Source organism: Barbatula barbatula, assembly GCF_947034865.1.
Source record: "Barbatula barbatula genome assembly, chromosome: 10".
NCBI lineage: Eukaryota > Metazoa > Chordata > Actinopteri > Cypriniformes > Nemacheilidae > Barbatula > Barbatula barbatula.
The window spans coordinates 9795224-9814507 of NC_136773.1; the positions used below are offsets into that span (position 1 = coordinate 9795224).

Below are 19284 nucleotides of genomic sequence, written 5' to 3' on the forward strand. Positions count from 1 at the left end.
TACTGTGTGTTTCTACATTACTTGATATTGCCCAGACAAAGCAAAGCGCACGAGGACCTCTGATTCCACAGACCCAGAGCATGACCAAGCACAGAATGACATTCATCATAACAAGCATTTACAGCCATGTCCACACACGACCCTCTCAGTCTCTGCATACGTTTGACGTCTCTCAGCCGAGGCAGAGATCCCTTAGCTCTGCAGTAGACACACAAATACACACTTGCACGCACTGCTGAAGTACTCTCGGCTGAATAAGTTATTAGGAGACCTTCTGAATAATTGATCATGAGAAGAGAAGAACAGACAAAGTCTAAAGAGTTGGGCCACACCAGGAGCCCCTGTCACATTTACCCTAACCGAGCAAATGCTTACTTTTTGTGTGTATTTACTTAAACCATAGTAGCACACAATGCTCAGATATTCAGAAGCATATGGCATAAACAAACTATCACACAAACCAATCTTTTAAAAAATAAAATAAAATGTGACTATATAAATGTGGGCTTATATGTATATATAAAGAGTTTATTTCCAAAATATATATCCAGATGGTACATCATGTACACAAATCTGTAAAAAAACAAGTGAGATATGACACATGCCGCCTATTAGGTTTTTATATGTATATTAAGTATAACAAAAATATTGTACCTCATGACAGTCCTGCAGAAACCTCTGGAGCTCCCACTGGTCATTTAGTTTATTAAGCCACTGCTGAGCGAGTTTACGGTTCTGGTTTCCTCTGGGAGGTGCACATAAAGACAAAAAAACATTAGAAACTACTAGATTTTATTATTTTTAAACGTTTAATAGTATTGTCTCTGTATAAAACTGAAAGTAGACGGGGCCATAATTTATTTCATACAAAAACATGCTTCAAAATCCAATTTCACGCTCCTGACTGGGACTGCATTAAGATTAGTAACTGTGGAGTCTCTTTGTTACGTCTCCATGAAAAAAAATGTAAATGCAATTGTGTCTATTGAAGCAGCTGCAGCTTCCCACAATGCAATGCATTTGTCATTCGAGAATTGGACAGTGTCATATATACAGTACTTAACTTTTAGACGAACAAAAAAGAGAAATACAGTACAACACAAACACAAATGTACAATACTACAAATAATAACAACATAGGCAAGTATTCCTGATGCATAGATTTCTTTCCGTGGAACTACATTTATACACTCCTGTTAAAAAGTACATTATTTATATTTATTCCACATTTTATCAAAATAGTAATTTTCGGAATTATATTGTGGAACAAATAATAAAATAAAAACGGTTATGTTATATCATCATCAAAGTAGCTACCCTTTGCCTAGAAAAAGATTTTAAAGGGGGGGGATGCAACGGTTTTTCATGCATTCTGACTTGTTTACGATGTTAAACATGCTGGCTTCTCATCCTTAACATGGTCAACTTGTCAAAAAGCTAGTTGGACGTATGACGTTGCTCGATACACGTCGTATACTTTCGGAAATAGTCGTACAGCTGCATCTGTCTTTTATAAATGTGATGAAACTAAAGACTCGCAGAAGCTGTCTGATTTATGGACACTAAGATCACGAGAAACATTTCGGTTCTAATTCTTTTGAATGGTGGTGTACATCATGGCCCTTAACTTTTAAGGAACATCTGACATCATTTCCTGAGAATGACACTGTAATATTACAAATCCTGTGTTTTTACCTGTTGGCGAGCAGGTCTACTCTCTCTCTGATTCGCTCTGAGTAGATGTTGTTCTGACTGATGAGACTCTCTCCAGCCTCGATGACAGCTTTGATGCGGTGCAGATTGAGTTCCATGGTGGTTGTGAAGTCCTTGTGTTTCTTTATGGCTGCCTCCACTGTCTCCACTGTGGTGGGGAGCTCCACATGGGCCAATGCTGACTCCTGAGAGATGAGTGTAATACAAAAAAAGATATGAAGACTAAAAGCAATTACACTAAAAGCAAGTCCATAATGAATGCAACTGGCGAGTCATCGTTGTTAATGCAAAAAAAAACACTCTCCCATGTACATCAATGGCATGAGTGGCAAAAAACACCCTCCCATATAATGGCAAAAATCTCTTTGAATTCAATCCAGTTAATTTCTTGCAAACACCCTGCATTATCTATGACACCCATTATAACCCCAAAAAACCCTGGTAATGGTATTTACCTTTGTGCTCTTTGTGTAACCAAAATGGTTCTTCAATGGCATCGCTGTGAAGAATCTTTTAAGCAACTTTATTTTTAAGAGTGTCTAAAAATCTCACAGTATTTGCATAGTATCAAATTTTACAGTTAAGCATGTTACTTAATGATTACCATATTCGCATACTATGGTGTTTAGTTGACAAAGAGATGTATTCTGTGCCTACAGGAGTCAAGTAAAAGCGAATCGAGGCTATATAGAGAAACGCATTCCATTCCCTAAATAACAAATTTCATATATTGTACTCTACAGTGTGTTTCTGCATTACTTGATATTGCAGAACACACATCTAGACAGGGTTAAAGAAATTCATAACCTCTGACATTTAAACTGCATTCAAGATATTTATTAAGCGATGAACCCAACATAAAAAGCAGCAAATGTCTCAGAATAAAAACTGAGCGATGACCTTCTTCACAATGGGAAACTACCCACATGCTCCTGACATTTATAGATGCAACCCAAGAACCATCAGTCACATCCACTCCTGTGTCCTCATTCTGAACCCATTGGTAAGAACAATCTTAAATGAGATGTATGAGCGTTTATGTACACAATTTCAAGAAAAGACAGACAGTAGTATGACAATAAAAGAAAGACAATAACATGGGGAACGTTTGCATCTGAGAAGAAGAATGCATCAGACACAGAGCGAGATTTGAGGGCCATTACCTGGTTATTGAGGAAGGCCTCGGCCTGCTTGACGTCTCTCAGGAAAAGATGGAAGATGTGAGCCTGAACAAGCACCTCTCTCCGGCTCTCCCACATCTCAAGTAGTTTGTTCCATCCCACATCTAGCTTGTGTAGCCACTGCTGCAGAGCTCCATGAGGTAAAGGTGCCTCCTCAGACTCCAAGAGCTCATTCACAGCCTGAAGACGTTCATAATCTTCCTCATACCTCCCTATCTCCTCCTTAAGCGTGGCATGTTGGTTTATTAGGCGCTCGGCGTCCTCCAAAGCATTGGGCAGCTCGTCTGAAGCAGCGACGGTCTGAGTCTGCACTAACCAGGTGAGAAACGAGTCCAAGTCTTGGATGAACTGCTGCAGCTGACCGGCGACTGTTAAGGAGTCCTCACAACCTTGCAAGGTACGCTTCAGTTCCTCCCATTCCACACTTATGCCCTCAAAAGGCACCAGGATGTCCAACGCTTTGCCCGGATGGGACGTCGCAAGCTCCTCCGCCTCCTCCTGAAGGTGGATGAGTTTGGGCTCAAGAACTGCCAGAGCTCCTTCCATGGTGGAGAGACGTCGCTGCAGCGCCAGCACACTGCCTAGGTCACTGCCCACGTACTGTGTGGCATCTATGGCTTTCCGTTTATCCTGAATCTGTGACTTGATCTCTGTGCATTCCAGCAGGTAGTTCTGGATACGCAGGATTGAGTCCAGGTGATCTTTCCTCTGCTCAACCAGCTCAACGATACGATTCCACCTGTGACATACAGGCAGAGACATTTAAACTATTGTCTGGAGTTTAGCTAACATTCTGTATAAATTTTGTATGTGATTTAAAGTTTTGTTCACCCCCAAATGCTACTTATTTCATCATTCGATATTTCAAACCTATATGGCTTTATTTCTTCCGAAGAAAACAGAAGAAGATGTTCGAAGAATGTTGGTAACCAAACAACACTGGACTTCTATTGACTTTCATTATATGGACAACCCCTGAGACATTTTTCAAAATATCTTCCTTTGTTTTACAATGAAGACAGAGACATATACAGAATCTGAACCTGAGGGTAAATAAATTTTTTTAAGGTGAACTGTCCCTTTAAGGCCACATATTTACTATTGAAATCCAACATATTATCTAAACTTTTAAGTGCATGTAAAAAAAATTCTTTCACTTCTGAGACAAATAATGTAAAATATTATTTGCAAAAACAGATAACTGAGTTTCAATTGTCAAATCATCACCAAACAAAATGTTAGATGCATTAATTTCTAAGAATTCACTTTTTTTAAATAATTGCATTTTATTCTGTCATTTATCCATCTTGCCCATATGCACTGATAATAAAAATGACTCCGTTCCAAAAACCCGACTCAGTCTGAATCCCTCTTGATTCATACATAACACAGACATGAAGGACCCACCCACAAAAACCCACGCATAAGAAAACAACAAGGACACTCTGACAGGCCACAGTCCAGGACCTAAGACACGAGATCACAAATAACACGCAATCAATTGCAGAATGTAATGTAATAAACAGTGATAAATATTGAGTAATACTTCAGCATGAAGAAAACACAGAGTGAATGTGTGCTGTGAATTACGCCAGGTCAGGCGGGCTCTGTATGTGGCAGCCACAGCAGATGGCAGCAGGTTGAGAGAGGCTATTTCTATGCCAAGGTCAGCTTAAAAGAGATCGCTGGAGTTTTTCACACATAAGTCACAGCTGATAGTTTCAGTGAAAGCTTGAGAAATGAGCAGCTTTTTTTTTTTTTAAAGATGATGACATTCCAAGTCTCTGTGTAGAGACATGTATTAAAAATGATCAATAACAACAGTATTGTGAAGATGTATGGATTTCTGCCAGGAAAGAAAAAATACATATGCTGTAAATTATGGCTCTAAAACAGTGGATCACTAAGATTTTTTTAAGGAGCAATGTAGATATACAGTACATACACTCTTATAAAATGTTTCAACGTGCATTTTTGCCTGAATGGTTCCATAAAGAACCATTTTGTTTCAGGTTTGCTTTGTAGTGTAATAAAAGGTTCTTTTGATCATAAAATAACTAAAAGAAATGGTTCTTTGGGGAACCAAAAATGGTTCTTTAATGGCATTGCTTTGAAGAACCCTCTTTTGATTGTATGTATATTCAAGTTGGGGTGTCACAATAAACCGGAATTGGCTCAATTACATTTTTGAAGTGTTGACAATAGTTTATGTGTGAAAAACAAACTAAAATAATGACTTATTATAATAATAATATAATAATGACTTTTGATATATTCTCCTCTGTCCTGTCAGTCTATGATGCACGTTCACGAGAGCACTTTGACGCTTCAAAAAAATTCATTTGAGCCACTTTGAGCGGATGGACCAATTTAACAATGTCTGTTGTACTTTCTGGACCTACTTTTCTATAACCATGATGTCGATGAGGAGAGCTTGAAATCTCTTATGTCATCTAAAATACCTTTATTTGTGTTCCAAAGACGGCATTGAACGTCATGTGGGTGAGTAAAAAATAACACAATTTTGATTCTGAGAACAACTTTTCCTTTAATTGTTCAAGTTAATTTAAAAATTGTAACATTATAACCCGTCAATCTGTATATTTCTATTGGTATTACCTGCTGTTAAGGTGGTCCTGGCAACCCCTGACTTCAGTGGAACTGGGGTGCCCGCTGTCCAAAAGCTGCTGGACAATCTGATTAACATCTAGTATCCTTCCCATCAGGCTGTTCATCTCCTGGTCCAAACTCTCAAACCTACCACAAAGAGATGTGCTGGTTACTTTAGAGACTCATAAGCTGTGCATTTTAATGCGGACTCTCACAAAAGATGTGAATTATATTCCATTTCAACCCGACACCAAATGAAATAAATTATTTTAGTAATTATAACTTGTTATTATAATGACTACGTTTGTCATGATTCTGCTGCATCATGTCATGTTTCTCTTGGTTTAGTGGCAGGATCATGACAGAACCTCATGTTAAATGTGGAGAGAGACAATTATTGTTCTTATGGCCTTCCATACTCTCTCCGGTCTCGTCATTGTTCCCATCCTCTTGTTACCTCGTTATTGATTATTGCCTACACCTGTTTCCCTCTTGATTTGCTCCCTTATTTAATGCCCTTGTGTCTTCTGTCTTGTGCTGGTTCATTGTGGTTTGTGTGGTGAGTTCCTGTGTTATGTTAGTTTAGTCATGTGTAGTTTGTCAAAGAGTTAATTTAAGTTTTGTTTCAGTGTAGTTAGTCTTAGTCCTGTCATGTTATGTATCCATGTTTTGTTATGTTACCCCCACGTGGGTCTTTGTTTTATTATTTATTAAATATATGTTAACCCCTTACCCGCTGTTTGCACCTGGGTCCTCTCTCCGTGTCTCACCACTCGAGAATCATGACAACGTTTACATGTGCACCAATAATGTGATTATTTACAATAATCAGAGTAAAGATTTAATCACAGTAACATGTTTAGATGACATGAGAAAACCGCTTTGCTCTCGTTTACATGAGGTCAAGTGTAATCGCAATATTGCCAAAATCTCATTTTAATCATTGTCATTATTTTAATAATAATGAATGGTCACAAAATCACTGACGCATTTCTTAAATATCTTGTGAATAAACTCTTACAAAACATCCTGCAGGAGTCCCATAGGATTTTCTTGATCTCCTACTGGAAACTTATAGGACTTCTGCAGGAATGTACTGTACCATAGAACTAATATACTTCAAGATTCCTGCAGGACGGGAATTTATTGAATTTGGTGTGAAATATAACCTGGTTATGTTTGTAGACATAGTGAGATTCACCATAACACCATATTTATGTTCAGGAAATTCCCCTTTATTTGTGGATCTGACTGTTGTCAATACAAGTATTCTTCCGGAGTATTGATGGAAAGTGACCTGCTCACTAATTTGTGATCAGTTTTCCCTGTCACTCCCCTGGGGTAAAATTGGGATTTGTGTTCAGACCTCCTACCTGTGTGCCACCACCTCCACATCATCTAGTCTTTCCGGAACGTCCATTTTGTTCAGCCACTGTTCCTTCTCATCAATCCACACCTCACAGGCGTTCACTTCGCTAAACATGCGATACACAGCCAACGCGTCGTGCAACCACTGCTGGCGCAGCACGGCTACCTCCGCCACCTCTGTGTAGAGTTGCTCCGTCTCCGCCATGCGTGCTCGAACCTCGTCCAGCTCCCGATAAGGCAACGGCAGGGTGACTATGTGTTTCCGAAGACCCACAACAAGCATGCGATGTTTGTCGATATTGTCTCTGACACCTCTGTGCTTTTTGAGTAGAGACTGCGTAGAGTACTCATCGTGTCCAAAGTCCTCGCTAGAAACTAGTCGGTAGGTGTCTTGCAACCAAGCTAGAAGATCATCCGTCTCTGTGCTGTACTGGAAAAAGTCTAGTGCCTCCTGGAGGTTACACAGCCTCTGTCCAGCCTGGTCTTCTAATCTCTTCCACTCTGCCTTCACCTCCATCAGCCTCTCTTGTATTCCCGCCGTGCCAAAGCTCTTCTGGGTGAGGATCTGCTTGCCCTTCATCATGGTCTGTTGAAGGAGGGCACGGTGGGCCAGCAGTTCCCCAGCCAAAGTTTTGTGCTTCTGCAGCAGTCGCAGGACACTGCTCAGATCTTTTCCGCAGCTCTGTGTGGCCAAGATGGAGGTCTTCTCCCGGATCCACGCTTCAGATTCCTCCACCTCTTGGTAGAAGGCCCACAACTCGAGCGAATCTTCCAGCTCGGAGCGACGCTTAGCAGCTAGATGTTTTAATTCTTCCAAGCAGGTGTTCACATGGCTGACCCGGTTACATATTACCTGAGGGTCACACGGTTGGTAGCCTGATCGACACAAAGACAAGACAACAGGAAAAATTGGACAACATCTTACAGTAGATACAAATTGTCACTGTATTTCAAATGAATTACAGAAGAAGTTCACATACAAAATGAAAAATCTGTCATTATTTACACGCCCTCTTGTCATTTCAAACCTGTTTGACTTTCTTTCTTCTGCAAGACACAAAAGAAGATATTTAAAAAAAAGAATGTTGGAAACCGAAAACAGTTGGTCCCCTTTGACTCACATCGGTTATGTGTCCATACAATAGAAGTCAACGGGGACCAAAGGTTTTTGGTCACTGATCTTCTTTTGTGTTTTGCAGAAACAAAAATCACACAGGTTTACAGGTGCACTATTCCTTTTATATAATTTACACATGTGCCGGTTTTCAATACTACCACATATACCGCAGTAAGGAAAACACTGTACTCTGTATTGTTATCGTGTGCAGTTAAAATTACTGTAAGTAATAAGTAGGCCTATCTATATTATCTGAATTCAGTTTTTAGAATACACATTCATTTAATAATAATAATCTCTCTAAATTATATATCGTTAATACATTTTCTTCAATATTCATCATGTTACTCTTCTACTACTGCACACTAACCTTCAATCGTGGTGAATTTGAGAGCTGAAGTGTTGAGGGTTTTAACTCTCTCAGCCTGTATAGTGATGTCTGCCTCCTGTAAACTTTGTTTTTGAAGCATATCCTCCACCTCAAGAAGATGTTTTCCATAGTCCTTGGACAGCAACTTAACCTGGAAAGAGGATGTGTCACATTGGTCAAGAAAGGATCTTGTTTTTTTCAGTATTGTATGGGTTACCGTTGATCGTTTTGTGGGTGTATGTGTAGAAATTTGTGAACGACGGATGTTGCACTTGGTTATAATGTAAAAATCTGCTATTTTATAACAGTCTGTAACTGTATATTACTTCACCTATCCTCCCTTTCGAAGCACTACTATGGCTGACACAGGACTAAGCTGCTCCACCTGCGCAACTCCTACATGCATGGAACTCTGCCTGCGCGGCCAATTGGAGGACACGCTAAGCTTTGATTAAATTTTTCTTTCCCTTTTTGTCTATTTATTTTATTTTTGCTACTAACATGTGTTTCCAGTACATTCAGACTGTCCACCATGGACGCACTTACAAACGTACAAAGCGGAGACCTCAGCACCATCTTTGGTCACTCTGCACTAGCCCTCCATAGTCTGCTTGTCTAGCTGTAGGGCTCTGGAATTGCCAGTCATCAGTGAACAAGGCAGATTTCATCCCGGCCTTCGCCAGTCAGTCTTATCTCAATGTTCTGGCACTGACTGAATCATGGATCTGAAAAGAGAACACTCTTACTCCATCAGCCCTCTTCACCAACTTCACCCACACTCCACGTCCTTCTGGCCGAGGAGGTGGAACATGCAGTCACCGTCAAACATACATTGCGTTTGTCATTTATTTGGCTGCCGCTCCTCTCTCCTGAATATCATTTTATAGATTTTTTTAAGTTGCCTTTTTGATACATAAACCTGCATATGCTATTTTATTCTACCGTGATATTGAGTTAGATTACTGCTCTTATCTCTGGCCATCTTTTGGATTAGGCTTTACGGCTGCATGATCCAGGATTTGCACCACGGCGGGGCTGCTGTTTGTGCGGATTCTTCCGACATGGCTCTCAGGTACACTGCTTGTCAGCTGCTGAACATTAATAGGATGTTTTTCTTGGGGAACAACATACGTCACGCTGGAATCTTACGACCTAAGCGATACTTACATTGATCATCATGGCATAGTTTTTTATGCTCATTTCTGAAACATGCCACTTAACTGACATTTCTATGTGTAGCAGGGGAAAAGTGGCAGGTCCCCTTTAAGAGCATTTCCCCATTAAGAGCATTTCCTTAGGGGCAGAGTTGTGCACATGATTAGATTCCCGGGTGCTTTATAAGACTAGAGGAGCAGTTGTTTGCATGGGCTTTGTTTTCTGGTTGAGACTCAAGAAGGTAATCATTGTTGCTGCTTTCACTCATTCCGTATTTATTGCCTCTAAAGTGACGTACACCTGTGTGCCTTGTTTGTAGGCTGCTTTCCTCTATGCTCATGTATATAGTTAGAATGAATGATTTCAATTGCATGTGGGAATTTGCTCTTAACCATTTTTGTGGATGTGTTTTAGGCTGATGGTTTTAGGCTTGATGGTCGTGGGGCTGGTGGACGCACGTTAGTGACCCTTGAAAGTGGTACTGTTCATCCTTTTAAGAGCATCGGTAGGATTTCATGTGTTTTGGGAGTGATTTAGCTGCGGCAGTGGCAATATATTTATTTGTGTAGTTGATGTTTAGATGATTTTATATTTATTTGATGTAACATTTGGTTTATTTTTGTTCTGCTTAGGATTTCCAATTTCTTTGCCGCTGCTGTCTTTTCTCCCCTTTTGGTTTTATGTAACTTTTCTTTTCTTTTTGTGGGGTTTGCTGGTTAAGGTTTGTTTGATAATTGCCTATTTAATAGGGCGTGTCCTTTTCTATAAGATGTCTGTCAATAAATTGTGAATTTTGTCTCTATTCCTTCTTTTGATAAGGCACACAATGAATCTGTGTCTATAATTTAACTTCACTCTCCCTGAGAGGGATTCAGGGTGGCGTAGTCAGGCGATGTTGATCGGGCATCTTAATTCTCCAATGTTTATAGTGCCCTCGTGCTACATATGCAAACCACAAAGACTGCTGTGGAGACCGACGGGGGTGAATATAAACAATTTGACAACGTTGCGTGAGAAGGTATCAGCGGGCTCGTCTGCTCCCATCTAAAATCTACTCTGTTTAACGTGCGCTCTGTCAACAATAAACCTACTATTTTATCTGATTCAATTACTGAACAAAATCTGGACCTTGTATGCTTAACAGAAACCTGGCGTAAAGAGTACGATGGTCTTCTTTTTAATGAACTGCCTCCCGCTGGTAATGGTTCATCCGATTGCCAGCGATCCTCTTGTAGAGGTGGGGGTATCAATATGTTGCTCAAAATTCTGTTTAACCTGAGTCCTGTGGCTGTTCCCCCCACTAATTTGAATGTCTTGTACGGAGTGTTTCTACTTATATTTGGATTTTGCAGAAATGCTGTCTGTGTTGGTCCTTTTCATTTTGAAGCTGGTGACACCCAGATATATATATGTTCAAAATATGTTGTCAATGAGGCTGTTTCTTAATGTATTTCTGAAATAAAAAAATGGATGTCTGATAATTTTCTTTGTCTTAACAGCGACAAGACTGAAGTGATGCTCATTGGTTCACCTCACCAGTAACGTAAGGCTGGGCCTTTCACCTTAAACGTGAATGGCTCTGATTTACAGTTTCATACTAAACAAATAAAAAATTGGGGGGTGACATTTCATGAACTTAACATTCGATCTTCATGTTTGTAATACAGTGAAAGTATCCTTTTTTCATCTCAGAAATATTACCCGACTATGTTGACGTTTTCTGTAGCTGAAAAGATAATCAACACTTTTGTTTTCTCTCGTATTGATCATTGTAATGCATTGTTGGCTGGAGTTACAAAAGCTACCCTTAACAAATTACAGTTGGTACAAAATTCTGCGGCTCGCATCTTGACTAGGACCAGTGGAAGAGTACACATGACACCCATTTTGGAAACCTTACACTGGCTCCCTGTCAAGTTTCGTATTGATTTAAAAAAAATTCCTGCTGACTTACAAGGCCGTAAATGATTTGGCTCCACAATATCTGACAGAACTCTTAGCACGCTAACCTCCAGCACGAAACCTCGGTTTTACTGAAGCTGGTCTATTAACTGTTCCGGCAACTCCATCGGACGAAAGGGCTTCTTCCTCTCTGGCTCCAAAATAATGGAATTACCCTACCCCTTGAGATTAAAAATGCAGAATCTATTACTATTTTTAAATCTTCTCTTAAAACTTACTTTACTAGGGTAGCTTTTATGTGATTTATGTGCTGTGCGTATCTAGTTTAAATTTAGTTTTGTACTGTTTTTATTCTTATCTGTTCTTTGTTTGTTATTTTCCTTGAATTTAATTATAATTGTGAATGATTACTCTTATTTTATTCACTCTTTCTTATGTAAAGCGCTATATCAAATAAAGTTAATATATACCATATACCAATAACTGTATGCCTTGTGTCTTAAAAAAAACTTGTTGTTCATTCTCTCCCTTGCTTACACCAACTTTAATCATCCTAGTGACATGGCATTGTAAACTAACAGTACTGTTTAACATATTGACTAAATGTTTATATGCTCTCCTACTTGTAAGTCGCTTTGGATAAAAGTGTCTCAGCACTCAGCGCCAACAAACCTGCATCTCCTCCATCCAGTCGATCATGTAGACCATCTCTTGGAAGTTCTTCTGCAAAGCTAGGTTCTTTTCCAGACGGGCTTTTCGTCCCACCACCAGCTCCTTCAGCAGAATCCACTGTCCAAGTATGTTTTCTTTGCGTGCCGAAATACGTCGGATGTCGTAGTAGCCTTCGGACTCCATCTCAGAAGCCAGTTCCACCACCACGGTGATGCGCTCCTCATATGACAAGATGTCTGCTTCGATCGCCTCGTGTTTCTTCATGGCAGCTTCTACTGCTGGCAGGTCATAGCCAAAGTTATCCTGGTTTGAAACATAATGGTAAAATCAAGTGGATGTAGGAGGCAATGACAGTAAAAATAACTGCTATGGATTTTTCGATCGATTAGATTCGGTGGTCGTCAGTCATTTTCATACACGAATACTGAATATACGCAAATGTTTTATTTGTTCACCTGTGAGACGAGACGCTGGTTTTCATTAAGCCAAGCCTGCCTCATGGTGGTCTTATGATCGAATCGTTGAGCAAGAAGTTCAAGCTTTTCCTGACGAATCAGCTCTTTTCTAAGAGCCACGCCCCTCTCATGCTCCGCCTTCTCTAATCTCTCCCACGCCTTTCACATAAGAAACAAAATAACAAAAATATTTAATAATACAGAAATCAGGATTGTAAAATAATAATAATTGAATGGCACATTTGACTTTTACAATCGGTTGCTTTAAACTTTACGTACCTTATTGATGTCTGAGATGAGTTTTCCATCATGAGGCACATATGGCTTCTGATTGTTAGCTCTGAGCTTACTTTGGATGGTGAAAAGCAGCACCTCCAGGTTTCCCTTCTCCTGGAACCTGGAAAAACATTCGTCACCAATAAGCGTATTTTCATTTCTTCACCCTCCCGTTATTCAAAACCTGCATATGACTTTTTCTTCTGTTGAATACAAGAGATATTTTGTGTCTCAGTTTTGTGGCCTTACAGTGGAAGTCAATAGCGTCCAATGTTGTCTGTTTATCAATTTTTTTTTAAATATCTTCTTTAGTATTCTGAAGAAGAAAGTCATACAGATTTGAAATGTCATAAGTAAATGATAAAAGACAGACATAACATCATGCCAATAAACATCAGCAGGGTGAAGGAGGTTCCAATATTATGTGCGAGATTGAAAACGGCTGTATTCTTCCCATATACCGGGACAGAACGAATAAAATAATGCATGAAAACTCTGTCAGAAATTGCTCAAAATCCAAGAAACCCAATAATAACATGAAACTCTGGTCAATGTTTCTTCTCTCTTACTTGATAGGTTTCTCGATGGTGCAGTAGGTGGTGAATGCTTGAAGCTGTTGCTGGACTCCAGATAGCGAGTTAGCGAACTTTTGGTTGCTAATGATACCGATGGTTCTCTCAATCCACTCCAATAAATCAGAAGCCAAAGCCTCGTACCGCCGGATTATCTTCTCTGCTTCTATAGCATTATCCAATACCTAGAAAGAGTAAAAATTTGATTACACATTTGACAAGACGTTTTTAAACGTCTTGTCAAACTTACAATAAATCCAACAGACTACCACCTATTGTTCTAGAGCTGGAGCGCGTTTTTACATTTAAATTATTTGGCGTAGTAGGATAATATCAGTAAGTAAGTAGTTTTAATAAGTAATGTAAATAGCAAATCAATGTATATAAACTCTGCTCACCTTTCCAATCCTCTTCCCTTCTACAATAAGTGCCTTCATTTTGGAGAAGTAATGGTAGTAGGATACTACATAAGTGATGATGGACTTCTCATCTGGATTCTCTGTGTTTACATCTGAATTGAGACAGAAAATGCCATTTAAATGTTCACAGTTTAGGAACTTTATTAGATTATTTTTTTTTATTTTGTTAATAATATATTCAGTTTGTTACCTTCAGGGTCTAAAAGTTTGGTGAGTCCAAGATTCTGCTCAGCTATGTTGAAGGCTTGCTGGAGGTTGTGTGTTGCATTGGATCTGGTCAACTTGTGGAATTCTATTAAATCAGGCCTGTAAAGCAGCAAACATTTGGTCAAGAAACATCAACAACCAGCTATGTTTTGCAAGAGGGAAGTGTGTATGATGAATCAGCGCTAACCGGTGTCTGTGAATGAGAGCGTTGAAAGCCAGGCCGTCCCTCCAGCAGGTGGTGAAGTTGTGAATGTTGACCTCAGGGTACCTGGGACAAAATATATGGAAAAGCATATAAACACCTCAATCTTAAAAAGAAAATTATTTAACATTTTATTCATTTATTCTTCAACAGATGCTTTTATCCAAAATGGCTTAAAATGTAACATTAGTTTAACATTAATTTAGGCTTCTACAAAGAGTAAAGAAATGAAACAAACCCAGCTTCCGAATTTGTGATGGATCTATAGCCTTACCCTGCTGTTTTCATCTGACACCAAAGCAGTAAAGCATCTTTAGCTGAACGTGTTTCTCTGTTGTCCTCTGTCTCGATCTTAATCACCTGGATCTGTAAGCAAGCGACCATATTGGTACAGATGTCATTTAAGGGACAGATTCATTTAGCTTTGTTTCATCATTAGCCTTATGTTAAACCTTCATGACTTCATTTTCTGGGATCATCAAGCCAAAGCACATATTTTGCATGTGTGTATTATACTCTGCATTGAATTTTCTATATAACCAAATTATTTTGAAAGAATTAAATTCACCAGGAACTGTTTTGAGCATCTCTGTCATGCACTAGATTCGTACAGAATGTGAATCCTCTGGGTGGTTGTCACAGAGTTGTGTTGCAGGTGTTTTGGGGCTGTTTAAAGCACATTTCTTTGAGACTTTTGGTTGGTTGCCTAATGGTATAAAAGTGCCTCAACTTTTCCCAAGATTTAATCCACAGTAAATAGATTATTTCTCTAACCCCAGTAATGAAGAAAAGCTATGTTTGTTTTAGAACGCAGCGCATGCTAGTCATTCCTTGGTTTTACTTTAAGATTGATATCATAGACGATTTAGCACAATGTAAACAACACTTCCTGTTTTAGTTTTATAACACAACACAAAGTAAAATGCAAGTAAATGCAACAAACAAAACATTTAGAACTGAATTAAAATGTTAAACAAACACCTTTATGACTTTATTTAGGCTTAAGCCTAGTCCAAGGCGAAAACTCAAATTTCAGCTGCCTTTACAGGAAATCATTTGCAAAGACACACAGTGTTTCATAAGCCCTGTCCGCGAAACCGCGCCTATGTACAGGTATATAAATACACTAAAATGCTTCTGCGCCAGTGTTGTTTACATCTTGAAAACATGCCTGTAACAATACCGTTTACATTTCAAATTGACATGAGGGATATCTATCAAAATAACAAAGACTGATGAGATTATGGGTGTGGCTTCCTAATTTGTCTGTTGTATTAGCATTACCTGGCCACATGTCAAACTGCGTTCAACCTCAACGCATCCCATATGACAGCAATTGCACAAATGTTGTCACTCTGACGTGATATACGCTAATGGGTGGCACAAGAACTCAAATACACACATACGCACTTTCGCAAACATTCTTACAAGTAGCCTATATGTGAAACAAAAGAACACACATTTTACTGAGCATAAAGCAAAACCACAGCAACTCCCGAGTCTCTCAAGATCGTTCGTCGTATTGCATTTCTTGGAATCGATACGTGATCAATATCTACTGCATCACTGAACATGAACTAACTTTCAAGGGTATTTTACAGAAGTGCAGTGCTTTTCAAGATTAAAATGAAGGGAGGAATAAACACTTACAACTAATACATAACAATCAGCATACATAAGCAAGCCGAAAACCTTTACTTAAATTCTACAGTGACTCGCTCCACCTTTGGATCCGAGTAACATTTTTGGCCTACAAGATGCTAAAGTTTCAATAGTTTGTTCCTTTTGCCTTCCTGCTTTTCTTCTCCATCGCCCATCTTCCTGCGTTCTCTCTCTTTCTCTCTATCTTTGTCTGTTCGGCTGCTGCAGTGGTCAGATCTTACCTGCTGACGGGGCAGAGTAAACTCCAACAGAGATCAGGATGGGGAGGGCAGAAAAGGAGAGAATGAAAGCGAGCAGACAGATTTTTCCGGAGACAGCGTTCAAAGAGGAATCTCGATGAAGGAGGCGTTGTTGAGAATGACTATAATGGCTACGATTATAAATCAAAGAAGGGAAGAAAATGACTAAGTAAAAGAAGAAGGAGAAAAAAGGTATGGCGGAGAAAAGGTGAGCGTGAATGACACCAGAGCTCCACCCCGAGATCTCTCCAGCACAGTCGCTGGATCGAGTGACACTCCACCTCTCTCACAGTCCCTGCATCCAGAATCCACCACAGCATCAACTTTCCCACCCCATCACTGTGCTGCTAACTGGACGGCGGCCAAACGGCATTCTGGGTAACCTGTCACTGCTTTACTGACGGAGTCGAGAGATGATACATGATATAAACCAGGACCTGTTCTGCCCTGCTTTGAAGTTACAGGCATAGAGGGTTTTTAGATTGATAGAGAAGACGATTTCGTTTGCTGCTGTTTGGAATTATGAAGTTCTGAGATTTGAAGATTATGAAATCAAAGGATGAAGAAGAGAAATGAGATCCAACATTTTGTCAATTACATTCCAAATTATTTGAAGGCCCATCTTTGGCAAATAGTCAAACAGCCATCACACAACCGACTACAGTCAAGGATCAGACACTCAACAGGGGGCAAAAAGAGCAGATGGAGATCAAACACCCCCAACAGTATTAAAACATGCTCTTCTCTTTACACACCAGACCTGTTCCACATAAATCCAGTACTAGTCAATGACCGCAGAGGTTGCTCTTTGACAAAACAACATGACCTGACATGTCAAATATGACCATCTTGAGTCATTTTTGTTCATGTTTTACAGGGCTTTTATGGGTCATTTTATCAAATGAGTGCTGAAAGTTGAAGTAGATCTTACCTGGAAGCGCAGGATGATGGTCCAGATGAGACCGAGAGTGAGCCGGTGGTTTCCATCGACTATGTCATGAGAACCAACGTTTTCTAGATGAACCCTTTGTTCTTTGAGGAACTGAAGAGCCTTATCAACATTCTCCAAACAGTGAATTCTCATCCTTCCTCTCGTTGGCCGGGGCTTAGAACAAGAACACATTGTTCAATGAGAAATAAACAAACTTAACGTCAAGATTCATCCCGGGACAGACGATTAAAAAGTGAAACAACTTCTTAACAAAATAAAATCTCTTTCGTGAATATTAGACGTCAAAAAACTATGGTTTTACAACATCACCAGTCAAAACGTCTTTGTGGAAAAAGTCCAAACTTAAATATCTGTTTTACAAAATAATGTTATGTAACTTTTTTATTGCGTCGTGGATTGTGTCCATTTCTCCTTAATCTTATCTACGTATAGCATCCATATTCAAAATATCCTGTCTTTTCCCTAAACATGTGAAATGGCCCTGCATAACCACAATATTAATTATTCAAATTCTGGACCACTTTTCTGGTGAAGCAGTTCATTTCAACAGGGCTTTATCAAATACATCAAGACATTTCACTACACTGTTTCTGGGCAGAGAACCTACCAGCAGTTCTCCAGACAACACCTCCAACAGTCTGATGAGCATGTAACCGTCTCTCAGGTCATTATAGAGGTCAGAGATACGACAGGACACGGTGGCCAGGTGAGAGTTCACCCACTTAGTGAAGGTCTTCTCCTGTACTGCGTCCCTCTCATCTGACACGAAGGAAGAAAACACAATATAAATATTGTATGCTTATATATATACACAGACTGTGCAAAATGTCACACACAAAATTACAATGACACTAGGAGTGTAACGATACGTTGTAACACAATTATGATATTTTTGTAGAGCTATGACAATGACGTCTGTGTAATCCTATTGGTTGAGCTGCATCAAGATACATAATTTTTTAGTTATGTTTATATTTATTTTCTATTTTAAATATATTTTTTATATACATGGTTTAAGCAGCTTTGTTTTGGGGTTTTGCTTTGATCGTTCCTTTCCTAATTTCAATTTAATGTTGTAATTGTAACATTAAAGATAATTTAAATAATTAGTAAATTTACATTATATGGAGGTTCAATTAAACCCAGAGCCATTGAGAGGAAGTTTGCATGACAAATGATTCATGGAGCTTTCAGATAGTTCAAGGAAGTTATGTTTTCTCTTTAAATGCTTCATGTATTTATTCATTAAATGACTTTCCCTCTTTAAATAGGTCAAAAGTTTACTTCCGTTGGTCCATGCTTTACTAGTAACTCCTGGGAACTATTGACAGCCTCCATGAACCGCCATTGCTGTGAAAAAAGTCTCTCAATCGCCCTGATAAAACCTTAAAGTAAATGTTGCCAAATCCTTTTGTTGATTTATTTTGGAAATTATTCATGTTTTGGAAATAAATGTGTTCTTGAAATTTAACTAAAATATTGTGCTACTATTGTATCATGAACCTTATAGTGTCAATGTCTATCTACGCAAAAACAAAACTTTAATAAAAATTGTACCTGACAACAACTTGAATAAGTTACAAAATACAGAAACCGAACGGTTTGTATGTTTATGTTTCTAGATTGGTTTGCTCACCTGCTAGTGCTTTGATGCGGGAGCACTCGAAAAGTTTGGCACTGGTGGTCTCTGTTTCCCAGAATCCTGTGCTTGCAGGCCTATTGTTGTTGTTGAGTTGTCTCTGGGCCTCAGCATTGTCCAGATCTGTTGAGGCATTGGCCATTGCGTCTGCTTCTTCAAGCAGCCCTATACATATGAAGAGAGAGTGTTACACATTATACTTATTGAAAAATACGTTTGTTTCCCCATTCAAGTGCAGTATTTCTGCCTTAAAGGAAGTGTGTACTTTAAAAAATTATTTACCCAAATCTTGTAGCTCAGACAAGTATAAACTTGTCTTTACAATACGGGACAGTCCCAATGAGTTGTTGTGTCTATGAAACGATAAGCTGCACTATAACAATAAATGTAGTACACAGTAATTTAATTTTAGATTAAAATGTTCATTTAGGTTCATTTTGCAAATTAAATTAGTGCCAGTCTTCTGCTAAAATATATTGTCCCTGAAAAACAAGCCATGCACATTTGGAGACCTATACACTATGTTCTAAAATCTTTTAAAATATCAACTGGATTCCTAGTCTGAAGCAAAGA

At 39.1% G+C, this 19284-nt stretch overlaps 1 protein-coding gene across 1 annotated transcript in view; it reads right to left on the reverse strand.

Annotated features, from left to right (window-relative positions):
• sptbn4b (spectrin, beta, non-erythrocytic 4b) overlaps positions 1-18853 on the reverse strand; it is a gene marked incomplete at its 5' end in the record, with an annotated part of 39276 nt that extends 20423 nt beyond the window's left edge. Inside the window, 17 exons of the mRNA XM_079465592.1 lie at positions 655-745; positions 1696-1898; positions 2877-3633; positions 5514-5651; positions 6878-7748; positions 8360-8510; positions 12089-12391; positions 12544-12702; positions 12823-12940; positions 13389-13576; positions 13790-13902; positions 14001-14116; positions 14205-14285; positions 14494-14585; positions 17052-17225; positions 17680-17831; positions 18709-18853. Coding sequence (XP_079321718.1) covers positions 655-745; positions 1696-1898; positions 2877-3633; positions 5514-5651; positions 6878-7748; positions 8360-8510; positions 12089-12391; positions 12544-12702; positions 12823-12940; positions 13389-13576; positions 13790-13902; positions 14001-14116; positions 14205-14285; positions 14494-14585; positions 17052-17225; positions 17680-17831; positions 18709-18853 — 3852 coding nt within the window. The remainder of the gene's footprint in view (positions 1-654; positions 746-1695; positions 1899-2876; positions 3634-5513; positions 5652-6877; positions 7749-8359; positions 8511-12088; positions 12392-12543; positions 12703-12822; positions 12941-13388; positions 13577-13789; positions 13903-14000; positions 14117-14204; positions 14286-14493; positions 14586-17051; positions 17226-17679; positions 17832-18708) is intronic.
• Between the last annotated feature and the right edge of the window lie 431 nt (positions 18854-19284).